Source organism: Mauremys mutica, chromosome 8, assembly GCF_020497125.1.
Source record: "Mauremys mutica isolate MM-2020 ecotype Southern chromosome 8, ASM2049712v1, whole genome shotgun sequence".
Classification (NCBI taxonomy): domain Eukaryota; kingdom Metazoa; phylum Chordata; order Testudines; family Geoemydidae; genus Mauremys; species Mauremys mutica.
In genome coordinates this window covers 67,547,937-67,561,219 of record NC_059079.1, presented here as the reverse complement: position 1 = coordinate 67,561,219, position 13,283 = coordinate 67,547,937, and the positions used below count along the sequence as shown (strand labels likewise).

General features: G+C 46.9%; 1 protein-coding gene across 2 annotated transcripts in view; it reads right to left on the bottom strand.

Annotated features, from left to right (window-relative positions):
* The window catches only part of TEDC1 (tubulin epsilon and delta complex 1), a 209,330-nt gene that overhangs the window by 151,117 nt on the left and 44,930 nt on the right, over positions 1–13,283 (bottom strand). For both annotated transcript variants that reach the window (XM_045028053.1, XM_045028052.1), the window contains exon 4: positions 211–381. In XM_045028053.1, coding sequence (XP_044883988.1) covers positions 211–381 — 171 coding nt within the window. The remainder of the gene's footprint in view (positions 1–210; positions 382–13,283) is intronic.

Genomic DNA, 13,283 nt, shown 5'->3' with positions numbered 1-13,283 from the left:
CACTCAAAGATTATAACCTTGTGGCCATGGTACATAATCCATCAGTTTTATCAGGATTTTGCATAGAGTTGAAGAGGGATATATTTGTATTTACAGGAGTAGATAAAAACACTGTACAAAACTAGTGAACCAATATTAATTACAGACCTGGGATTTACTGGTAGGGCATTAATAATAAACAATTCTACTGTGAGTCAGAAGAATTTTTACCTTATGCAAGAGTTTACATTGCTCCTGATGGTCAACATGCAAACTCCGCCACTGGAACTGCAGCCTGCCAGTTAACCACTGGAGATATCTGACATCTACTTCTCTTTTCAAACAAGGTTCGAGTGCTATTTCGGTCCTGTCCTTCCAGCTGTTAGAGTTATTATCTTCACACTAAAAGTAGAAGAAAGCAACAAAATGGTTTAAATCTTTGTCTACATTTTCAAGTCATTAAGCAGTAAATAGCAGACAGGATGAATAGGACAAACACCAGCAAAAAAAAAAAAAATCAGCACCAGAAAAGAAAAGAATCCCCTGAAAACGAGTCATAAATGTTGGAGAGGTGGAGGAGTAATAGGACCCTTCTGCACCCATGGTGGGTATGCCCTAAAATAATAGTATTTTGGAGGAAAGTAAAAAGAATTTTGAAGGTAACTAAAGACACACTACCCACAGAACCCATAGTGATTCTACTAGGTTACAGCCTTAGAGGCCCAGCTAGGGTGAGAATGGCTAAAGTGGAATTAGGGGCCCACAAACCCTAACCCATAAGTCACTGCCTCATCCTTTTATTCAGAGTGACTCTACTCCTCTGACATACGCTTCTGTGAGGTCACTGCCTTGTGCTTGTATCCTGAATGACCAAGGGGTGATTTTAGTGGAAATGAGATTTTTATCATTTTCCAACTTTCACCAAAATCAACAGGGTTCTGCCCACTGATACCTAGAACATGTCCTGAAACTGATCAAATGTAGTTTTCAAAAGTTATCACATTACATCGAGACAAAAAGAGAAATACCATCAAGTTGTGTGTAAAGCCTCAACTTCGTCCGGCGAAAAATACCATCAGGCAAAAACGAAGTACTTGCATGGTTCCTACCTGACGGGCTGATTGTCCCTTCCTCCCTGTCTCCAAGGCAGAAGCTTTCATGTGAAAACCAAAGAAACCACATTTAACTGCATGCAAGGAAACACCCAATTCTCCAGGGTAGCACAGTGCATTTCTATGAGAAAAATTCTTTGGAAGATAAAGCTTTCTCCATCCAAAATTTGTATGCAGTAGTTGTTGAGTATCTTGAGCAACAGGAAAACCAGAAAGAAATCAATTATGGGCAGTGTGGCAACCACCTGACTAAGTACTGCACCCTGATGTCAGCCCAGTCAGTTAGAGGAGCTGAGTCAGTGACCTCACAAAGTGATTTGTGTCTTGCCCTTCTCAAACCTTGCAGACAAGCTCAGCATTTTCTCCAAGCTCTGTTTTGTCTTCCACCACTGGGAGGCAGTGACCATGAGATGGTCGAGTTCAGGATCCTGACACAAGGAAAAAAGGAAAGCAGTAGAACAGAGACCCTGGACTTCAGAAAAGCAGACTTTGACTCCCTCAGGGAACTGATGGGCAAGGTCCCCTGGGAGAATAACATGACGGGGAAAGGAGTTGAGGAAAGCTGGCTGTATTTTAAAGAAACCTTATTGAGGTTGCAGGAACAAACCATCCCGATGTGTAGGAAGAAAAGTAAATATGGCAGGCGACCAGCTTGGCTTAACAGAGAAATCCTTGCTCGTCTTAAACACAAAAAAACAGCTTACAAGAAGTGGAAGATTGGACAAATAACCAGGGAGGAGTATAAAAGTATTGCTCAGGCATGCAGGTGTGAAATTAGGAAGGCCAAATCGCACTTGGAGTTGCAGCTAGCCGGAGATGTTAGGAGTAACAAGAAGGGTTTCTTTAGGTATGTTAGCAACAGGAAGAAAGTCAAGGAAAGTGTGGGCCCCTTGCTGAATGAGGGAGGGAACCTAGTGACAGAGGATGTGGAGAAAGCTAGTGTACTAAATGCTTTTTTTGCCTCTATCTTCACAGACAAGGTCAGCTCCCAGACAGCTGCACTCTGCAGCACGGTATGGGGAGGAGGTGACCAGCTCTCTGTGGAGAAAGAAGTAGTTCGGGACTATTTAGGAAAGCTGGACGAGCACAAGTCCATGGGGCCGGATGCACTGCATCCGAGGGTGCTAAAGGAGTTGGCCGATGAGATTGCAGAGCCATTGGCCATTATCTTTGAAAAATCATGGCGATCGGGGGAGGTCCCGGACGACTGGAAAAAAGCTAAATGTAGTGCCCATCTTTAAAAAAGGGAAGAAGGAAGATCCAGGGAACTACAGGCCAGTCAGTCTCACCTCAGTCCCTGGAAAAATCATGGAACAGGTCCTCAAGGAATCAATCCTGAACCACTTAAAGGAGGGGAAAGTGATCAGGAACAGTCAGCATGGATTCACCAAGGGCAAGTCATGCCTGACTAACCTAATTGCCTTCTATGATGAAATAACCAGCTCTGTGGATGAGGGGAAAGCAGTGGATGTGCTATTTCTGGACTTTAGCAAAGCTTTTGATACAGTCTCCCACAATATTCTTGCCAGCAAGTTAAAGAAGTCTGGGCTGGATGAATGGACGGTAAGGTGGATAGAAAACTGGCTAGATGGTCGGGCTCAACGGGTAGTGATCAATGGTTCCATGTCTAGTTGGCAGCCGGTATCAAGTGGAGTGCCCCAAGGGTCGGTGCTGGGGCCGGTTTTGTTCAATATCTTCATTAACGATCTGGAGGATGGTGTGGACTGCACCCTTAGCAAGTTTGCAGATGACACTAAACTGGGAGGAGTGGTTGATACGCTGGAGGGTAGGGATAGGATACAGAGGGACCTAGACAAATTAGAGGATTGGGCCAAAAGAAATATGATGAGGTTCAACAAGGACAAGTGCAGAGTCCTGCACTTAGGACGGAAGAATCCCATGCACTGCTACAGACTAGGGACCGAATGGCTGGGCAGCAGTTCTGCAGAAAAGGACCTAGGGGTTACGGTGGACGAAAAGCTGAATATGAGTCAGTGTGCCCTTGTTGCCAAGAAGGCTAATGGCATTTTGGGTTGTATAAGTAGGGGCATTTTCAGCAGATCGAGGGATGTGATCATTCCCCTCTACTCAGCACTGGTGAGGCCTCATTTGGAGTACTGTGTCCAGTTTTGGGCCCCACACTACAAGAAGGATGTGGATAAATTGGAGAGAGTCCAGCGGAGGGCAACAAAAATGATTAGGGGGCTGGAGCACATGACTTATGAGGAGAGGCTGAGGGAACTGGGATTGTTTAGTCTGCAGAAGAGAAGAATGAGGGGGGATTTGATAGCTGCTTTCAACTACCCGAAAGGGGGTTCCAAAGAGGATGGATCTAGACTGTTCTCAGTGGTAGAAGCTGACAGAACAAGGAGTAATGGTCTCAAGTTGCAGAGGGGGAGGTTTAGGTTGGACATTAGGAAAAGCTTTTTCACTAGGAGGGTGGTAAAGAACTGGAATGGGTTACCTAGGGAGGTAGTGGAATCTCCTTCCTTAGAGGTTTTTAAGGTCAGTCTTGACAAAGCCCTGGCTGGGATGATTTAGTTGGGTTTGGTCCTGCTTTGAGCAGGGGGTTGGACTAGATGACCTCCTGAGGTCCCTTCCAACCCTGAGATTCTATGATTCTATGAAAAGGAGGCAGCAGCTAACAGAAGATTATTTCAATCCATCAACCTCTGTGTTCTGGATCCTGTACACTCTGCACTGTCTCACCTCTACATATATTGAAAGAAAAGTTGAAGTCTCTGCTTTACTGGGGGAGTATTAGCTGGTGACCCTGGATGCTTCCTGCACCTGGGGAGGTAAGTCAAATTTTGAATCTACAGAATCATAGATTATGGTTGGAAGGGACCTCAGAAGGTCATCTAGTCCAACCTGCTGCTCAAAGCATGACCAATCCCCAGACAGATTTTACCCGTTCCCTAAATGGCCCCCTCAAGGATTGAACTCACAACTCTAGGTTTAGCAGGTCAATGCTCAAACCACTGAGCTATCCCTCCCCGCAAAGTGATGATTCACTTCCTACAGTTTCTTTCTGCAAGGGAGGTTGGCTGCACTCAATATTTCCCTCGCCCTTGCTTTGTAAATTAGCAAGGATCAGAATCACTAACAGACCCATCAGGGTTTATTTAAAAAACAAAGCTACAAGCAGAAAGAATCGGATGGCTGTGTTTGCCCAGCCCTTTCCTCCACAGGTAACCTCTCTTAAAGGAACAGAGTCCACAACCTGAAAAAGGCTGGAAAAGAAGAGAGGAAAATGATGAGACACCACCCTTATTTCCTCACCACTCCAGCCTGGGCCTGGAAAGGTGCAACAGGAGGAGAAAACAAGGTGACCTTGACTACAACTGACAGGAATGTGAGAAATTAGAGCTCCACAGGCCATTTTCCAGAAGCAGTTGGCTGTCTCTCCATGCTCCCCCTTTGCATAGCCTCCTTGGTGTGTGTGTGTGTTTGGGGGAGGGAGGCGAAGGAGCTGCAGGGGTTTCTTTAGCCCCATTATTTTCCCTCCCATCCCACTTCGATCGAAAGTTCTACCACCACAGGAGACAATGCTGCCACATGTGTTCCATGTGGGTGTGATAATTCTGCCACCTACCCCTTGCTGCAGGAGTCCTTGTGTGCCTATGATTACTCTGCTACTGTGTGGGAATATTCTGCTGCCCCCGCCTCCCTCATGCAGATGAGGACTGTACCACATGTCCATGAGAGCTTTCTGAGTCATTTCAACCAATTTAACTGCAGCATGCAAAATAACTAGGGAGGAATGATGACTGATTATCTCTGATATCACAATTACAATGCTTAAGAAAGACCTGAGCTTTTGACATGGCCTGGACTAATATTATACTTAGATACAATAATCATTAATACATTTTCTTAATTACAACATAAATTCTTCAAATGTAGATTATTCAAAGCAGTAATGAAGATGTGTGCATGTGAGAATATTTGGGCCTTCAGAAATTGTGGTTCTGTACCTGAAGAGAGCCCCCCACCCCTGCAAATGATGTCACCCCAACATAAGTTTCTTTAAAGAGGGTCATTTTAAAGTATCTCCTCTGCTGAAGTTAAGACCCCATTTCCAGAAAGCACTTAAGCAGGTGCTTATATTCCACTGACTCCAATGGGATTTAAGCACATGTGCTTTCCTGAATTATAAAAAAATTCAACTGGTCCATGAAGAGTGAATGTATTTTCAAAATTAAAACTGAAAATCATAAAAAAAAAGATTTTAGTCCGATCTTAAATGTAAATTTCAACACAATCTTAGGTGAATGAACTACAATGCAAGCCTAACTTAACCTCATCTGCTAAGATGCCCCCGTAATACTGTACAGGTGTATATTTATTAATAAATATGAAAAAAAGCTGGTCTGACTGCATGGCGACCTACTAGTACTGTGGGTCTTTCCCTTGTTCTGTGGTTCAACTGTAAACTTACTATGGAAACAGACAGACAACATCCCCATTTTGCCAACAGGGAAATGCAGTCGCCTTCCCTGGATCCCCCATGTCTAGAAGTTCAAGGCTGTTGCCTCTTTACTAAATAACTTTGGCAAACGCATCTAAACAGAACAGCAGCCTATGGCTCACATGGTTTTGCCAATGTTAGCAGAGGCTACTCAACTATGAAATTGTGTAAAAACAGCAGTGCAATTCATAAACTTGACAACACAAACAATTTGCTTGTAGAACACCCATAGCTGTATATAACATATTAAAGCATCAAATGTATATGCTACCAAGGAGCTATATCCTCAAACTCACTGGGTTACAAACACTTATACTAGATTCTGCATTCCCTGTTATTTACTGTTCAAGTCTTTACAAAGGACCTGTATTAGAGATTTCAGAACACCACTCATGATGCTCCCAAGAAGTTTACCTCTGGAAAGAATGGTATTAGATTTAATTGCCTTGCAAGTCCAGTGACAGAAACACTACATGGAGCTAAATGTTATTGTAGCAACCTGTTTTAATAATATTAAAATAAGGAAGCCACTGCATTTTTCAACAGAAGCTTTCTATTCCTAGTATTTATTTCACACCTACTTTATGAAATGTCTAGGCCTGCTATGGAATATGTAGCCTGACATAAGTAAACACCAAAAGGAAGAGAGCCCTTGGATATTAGACTGTGACCTCAATTTCAATCCCATCTCTACAATCTAGGGTTATTTACTGCTCTCCCACAGAGAGAAATCACTAAAATGCTGACCTCAGCTAAAGCCTTTGCTTCTAATATCACTATGCATTTATCTTTCTAGCAATAGACATTCATGCAAATTCAGTGCTGTATGCTTAACGGGAAGAGCATTCTGTCAGCAACACAGAAAACAGAGCAAGGGCAGCCACTCAGGACTCAAACTATCCTTCCCCAAGCTGAACTGCACCAAAACAGCACTGGGAAACTTCCCTTCAATCACATATCAGAAAAGCTCTTTTCCTATAAAATGAAATGTTTGATATAATGAACATTTGTCTTTATTTACTCTGATGGATGCTCAGGGAAAAAAAGACTCATTCACCCAAACTATGGAATGGTGCCGCTTGTGTACAGCATCAAAGTTGCATCAAAGCACGTCAATCCTCTCACCAGAGCTTTTAAGTCTTCTTTGATTGACCAATACAGCATTTGTCCAATCCTTGTATATTAGACTATCTAGAAATAACTGGGATGCCTGTGAGGAGGGCAACTGTCCACCAGAATCTCAAAAGAGGTCCTTAGTCTCACCCTCATTTAATATTGCACTTCTGGAACATCTTCTGCCCCAAAACCGGAAGGTGCTGTTACAGACCTCGTAGTTTATTTATTGGTGGGTTCACATACACACACACACAACCCTGGAAAAATGAAAACCGGCACTTGTTCATTAAACAAAAGATCCCCATCTGTGTTCTGCTGTAAGCAGCTCACCTCCTGTTACTGGAAAGGCTATTCTATTCACACTGTCTGAGAGAGATACAACGCAGGCCCCCTCAGGATTACTTTCTGCACCAGAGACACTTCCCATATGAAAGGAACCATGCCCCTTTTAGGGCTCTCTGGATGCCAAGGAAGATTTATAAATTACTGACTTGGCTGGATCTGAATATATTTTGTGCCTGAACAACACATTATTAAACCTCTGTCAGTAATCACAGGCAGATAACAGCATGTCACCCCAGGCAGAAGTCTAGAAAGGCTTTGGATCAGGACCTTGATTTTCTTTGTAGTTAAAAAAATCTTTACAATGATAAAAAACATAAGCCACCTCAAAAGCTGGAGAGGCCCTAATGCTTTAAACCATTGTAAATGATTACAGCAGCATAAGCCCTTAAACTAGCAACAAAGTACAGTGTCACTTATGAAACAACTTCAGCCGTCTTTAGTTCTTAAAAGATGACTGGTGACTACTGATGAGTTGAAAGGTAACCACTTAATAGATGCATATTTAGATTATTGCTCATGCACGTACTTAGTACTAATGAACACTCACACTTAATGACTTTGCTCCATTCTCCCTCTGCTCAAAAATGAATTTTGCTCTGTTACCTCCCTTCCCCACCAAAAAACCCTCACCACACCATTGGGAAGAGAAAAAGCAGTCCCCTTTCTTCTATGGAAAATCAAAGAACAGTGGTGTTACTAGAGCAGGCTAGAAGAGAACTAAAACAACAAGGCCTTCAATTATATAAATTGTTCATCACAGAACAGATTTAAAAATTTTATTAAAGTTAATGTTTAAAATCAAATTTATACAAGTTAAGAAGGAAAGTATAGTACATATGGGGTCAGGCTTGGGTTATAAGGGATTACAAGTGTCGGTTACAAGGTTCATAACATATATACATAGTACATAACCAGGACAGACTCAGATTGGGGTGCGGGAGTTTTTAAGACGTCAGTGGATAAATGATCTCGGGCACGCACCCCACCCAAGTCAGTACTGGTATGGTGAATAAGTACATGGGTGGGGTGCGTCCCTTGCTTGGTCAGGAAAGGAAGGAAGTGGACTATTTCCCTGACCGGCAGTCTATACATTTCAACATGGGCAAATATATTTGCAGTCAGGCAATAATACATGATATGGGAAGTGTTTCTTAGTGCGATTTATTCGAGCTGGGCTGCTAAGAGACTGGTGCCCTGGCCCTTAGGTGTAGGACTCTGGGATTGTCATGCCCGTTATCTGTACCTTGTCTCAGTAGGCCCCCTAATCAAATGCTGCCCAATATCCAACTCTGCATTACCTTTACTTTTCACACTGGAAATTGTTGTAAAATACAACAGATTCAGGGAGATCCCAAGAGACTCGAGGTAATCTGTTTTACAATACACTGTTGTCTGCAGCACTGCACAGAAACCTCTGAATTGTGTGGCAGCACCACATTTTCCTGTAGTTTTCCTTACCTTTCTAATTCACAGATACCACATCTTCATGTTTCCACAGCTTTTCCATCAATAAACCTACTGTGCTGGTAAAATGGCATATTCTACAATCCCGTCCTCCATAAGCAATGGGAAATTCAAAGACTTCTGCTCTCTGCACTGCTGTAAAAACAAGGCTGAGATGCTCTTTTGTGACTGTTAGCTGCCATCTGTTGGTGAGTTAAGGAATCCAAGGATATACCTATACCTACAGAACTGGAAGGGACCCCAAAAGGTCATCAAGCCCAGCCCCCGCTACCTTCACTAGCAGGACCAAGTACTGATTTTACCTCAGATTGCTAAGTGGCCCCCTCAAGGATTGAACTCACAACCCGGAGTTTTCCAGACCAATGCTCAAACCACTGAGCTATCCCTCCCCTCTGGGATAGCTGCCTTATTCTTTTGCTACTGGCTTTACACAGTAAAGGTGCAGAATTCATCCAAACGTGAACTCTCTGCTCCCATATTCATATACAAACAATTAGCTACCTACTTCAGATACCACCAGGGTGGATAAAAATCAATATTTTTTTTAAAACATCAAAACAATCGGATTTTTTTGATAAAATCCTTTTTGAAGAAAAAACCTATCTAAACATATTTTTAATTAAGATACGTTATAGCTCAAAGATATCTCATCATGGAATAGGGATTATAAATTCTAATTCTATAGTATAAGACAATATATTCATGTAATGTTTAAGAAAAGTTTTGTAAATGAGTTCCAATAGTTCATGGATTAGGGACCCAATTTTATGGGGGGCCAGAGGCTTCTGTATAGATTATTTAGGTTAATCTTTCTATCTACCCAATGGGACTTGGTGCTCAGTCTAGAACAGGGGTGGGCAAACTTTTTGGGGCGAGGGCCACATCTGGGTGAGAAAATTGTATGCAGGGCCGGGGCAGGGCGGGTGGAGTGCGGGATGTGGAGGAAGGGGCTCAGGACAAGGGATTGGGGCAGAGAAGGGATGCAGAGTGTAAGAGGGGGCTCAGGGAAGGGGGTTGGGGTACAGGAGGGGTACGGAGTGCAGGATGGGGCTCAGGGCAGGGAGTTGGGGTGCACGGGGTGCAGGGTGCAGCAGGGAGCTCAGGGCAGGTGGTTGGAATGCACAGGAGTGCAGAAAGGGGCTCAGGGCAGGGAGTTGGGTGCAGGAGGGGTGCGAGGTACAGGCAGAGGGCTTAGGGCAGGAAGTTGGGGGGCGGGGGGCAGGAGGGGTTTGAGCTCCAGCCCGGTGCCGCTTACCTAAAGTGGCTCCGGGGTGGCAGTGGCGCACACCAGGGCCAGGGCAGGCTCCCTGCATGCCTGCCCTGTCCCCACGCCACTCCAGGAAGTGCTGCGGCCCCTGGGTGGGGGGGGCAGAGGGCTCTGCATGCGCACATGGAGCCCTTTGCCTCCCGGCCCGGGGGCTGCTTCTGAGAGCAGCGCTGGGCCCGCAGCACCACCAGGGGTAATCCCGCGGGCCGGATCCAAAGCCCTGAAGGGCCGGATCCGGCCCGCGGGCCACAGTTTGCCCATCCCTGGTCTAGAAGATACCAGCAGAAATGCTTACTTTTGCAGTTCTAAAAAATTCAAGGAATAGAAGATTATTGGGGGCGGAATAGATCTGGACAAGGAGAAGAAGTCTGGAGATAAATGTGAGAAGGGAGGAACAAGCAGTAGAAACAAAAGTGAAACTCGTTGAGCAGCACAGTCCAGAAGTCTTGAGGTCTTTCTGAGTGTAGCCTTCATTGTTTTGAGATCTACCATACCGTTCTCTCACTACAAGGGAAAACCTATAATGGGAGCAGTCCATAAAAGAGACCCAGTTGGGGAATATTTTAATGAAGTTCCTCTACCTGTGAGTAGGACAGGCATGCGTGCAAAATGCAAACAGTGCAACAAAGGAATGCAAGGCCTGGTTGCCCTAATGAAACAACATTATGAGATATGTTCCTTCTCAGGAGGAAGCTGTGTTGAAGATGATGAAAGGAACATGTCTGAACGTGCAGGATCTTCAGGTTGGTAAACTTTTTTATTTCATGCTTCTTTCTTAAGGACTGCCTGTCTTCCTTCTGGACTATTCTTGAATTCTCATGTTTGAGCAAAAAATATAGTTGTTACTCTATGGTGCTATTATTTTAGATGCAGTTATGATAAAAAACAAATAGCTGAAATAGGTAAATCTTCCTTTTACAATTTCACCTGTAAAGTAGTACTGAGTGTCAGTGAATGCAATGAGTAATACTAAACGAGCAGTATGGTAATAATAATTAAATAACTGCATTGACTTATTTTGTTTAGGTGAATCCATCTGCAACATACAGGATTCTAAAGGACACCCCCCCACCCCCCAGACACCGAGCAGAGAACCCTGGAGAACGCCCACTGCTCCTCGAAGGTGTCAAGGGAGCCAGCGGACACTGCCCAGAGGAACACTGCCCAGATGCGTGAGCGGATGGAGGATCGGAAATAGGCCCCACAGTCACAGGAGGCCTCATCGGCCAACCTCCTCTCCCTGGTTTTATAGATGGCCGTTTTAGCCAGGGCCAGAAGGAGGTTGACCAAGAGGTCCCGTGGCTTTGTGGGGCCACAGATGGGGAGTGCATAGATAAGGAAGTGAGGGGAAAAGTGCAGCCAGAAGCGTAACAAAATATTTGTGAGGAGCCGGAATAGGGGCTGCAACCTGGCGCACTCCAAGTAAACATGCGCCAGGGTCTCCCTCATGCCACAGAAGGGCCAGATGTCCGGGACGGGGGTAACCACGCCAAGTACACACCCGTGCTCACAGCCCCATGAAGGAGCCACCAACTGATATCCCCGGTGGGCACTCGGGACCAGGGCAGAGTATAGGCTGGCCCATCGTGGCTCCTCACAGTCTAGAGGTGGCAGGAGGTCCTGCCACTTTGTGGCGGGGCGGGACGTGAGGGTGAGCAAGTGAAGGGTGTGGAGCACGAGCGCATATAGGTGTTTCCTTGTTGCGATCTGGAAATGAACTGGCTGCAAGTCGTGCAGCTGGCTCATGGTGAAGGGGAGGGGGGGCCGGTTGGGTCCACGGGGTAGGGGCCCGATGAAAAGGTCCAGAGGGCCTGGGGTGGAAGGTGGGCAGGGAGTGCCCTCTCACAGGACCCGGTTGAAGTAGGCCTGAGCAGCGGGCACCAAAGCGACCCACACCTCCTGAAATACGCGCCGGGGGGTACGAGGCCTGGAGAGCCCCATGTGCTGAGCGAGCGTCAGGGGATCCTGCCAGTCTCCCTGGTCATAGTCCAGGAGGTCTCTGACTCTGGTGACTTCTGCCAGGACCAACCTCTGGCGCACCGCTGGGGACTCTGCCACCTGCACACGGAGCTGGGGGTTGTGTAGTAGGGGCTCCGCGAGGAGATCTGCCCCCTCAGTGGCCACCACGGACCTGGTCGCTGAGAACAGCTTCCAGGTCCAGAGGAGGTCCTGGTAGAAGACCAGCAGCCCGGAGAGGTCTCGCGGAAGACCCCTTGGATCGAGATAAAGGAGCTGCCAGTTGTATCGGGGCCCTTGGAAGTAGCGCAGGAAGGCGTGCGCCAGTACTCTCCACGCCGGACTATCTGCACCATTAAGGAGCCTCTGCAGGGCCTGGAGGCGGAAGACATGGACCTGAGTGTGTAGACACTTCAGGCCCTGCCCTCCCTCCTCCAGGGGCAGGTGGAGCACCCCTGCAGGGACCCAGTGCAGTCCTGGCCAAAAAAACTCCAGAATCACCATCCAGAGGTGGGCCAGGAAGCCTGGGGCCAGGACCAGGGTGTTGAGTCGGTACCAGAGCATGGACAGGACTAGTTGATTGAGCACCAGTGCCTCCCTTGGAGGGAGAGGCACCAGAGTAGTCCTGTCCATTTCCAGAGCCACTTCGTCACCCTGCCTTTAAACCATATCAGTTTTCTGGCAGAGACGGATGCGTGGCAGAAAGGTAAACACCAAGATAGAGCCTGAAGCACAGGTGGGAGGGAGCTCGCCTGCCACCCGTCCCCGACCATCTGGCCAGAGCTCTTGACCCAGTTGACCCGGGCGGAGGAGGCTGCCAAGTAGACGGCCTGGCAAGCCTCCACCCATGCCAAGTCGCCCGGGTCCTGGATCATGAGGAGCACGTTGTCGGCGTACACCGACAGGACCAGCCGCAGCTTCAGCTCTCGCAGCACCAACCCCGTCAACCTCTGCAGAGGAGGCAGAGGAAGGGCTCAATCGCCAGAGTGTACAGCTGGCCCGAGAGGGGGCACCCCTGCCATACTCCTCACCCAAAGCTGACAAGTTCGGTCAGGATCCAGTTGAGCCTGACCAGACACTCTGCGGAAGTGTATAGCACCTGGAGAAAACCCACAAACTGGGGTCCAAAGCCAAACGCTTGCAGAGTGCTCAGGAGATACCCATGGTCCACCCTGTCGAACATTTTCTCCTGATCCAGGGACAGGAGGGCGAACGACAGACCATCCCTATACCTGAGCGCCAAGAGGTCCCGGACCAGATAATCGAATATGGTGCAGCCTGGGACGGCATAAGTCTGGTCTGGGTTGACCACATCTGCCAGCACGGACCCTAGCCACAGCAAGGTGGCCTTGGCTACAATTTTGTAGTCTGTGCTGAGGAGCAAGATGGGACGCCAATTCCGTAACTCGCAGAGGTCCCCTTTCCTCGGCAACAAGGCGAGCATGGTTCGCCTGCACAAAAGAGGGAGGACCCCGCTCTGCAAGGACTCAGCCCAGATAGTGACTAGGTCTGGGCCGAGGACGTCCCAGAACATGCGGTAGAACTTCACGGTCAGCCCGTCCACGCCCAGAGA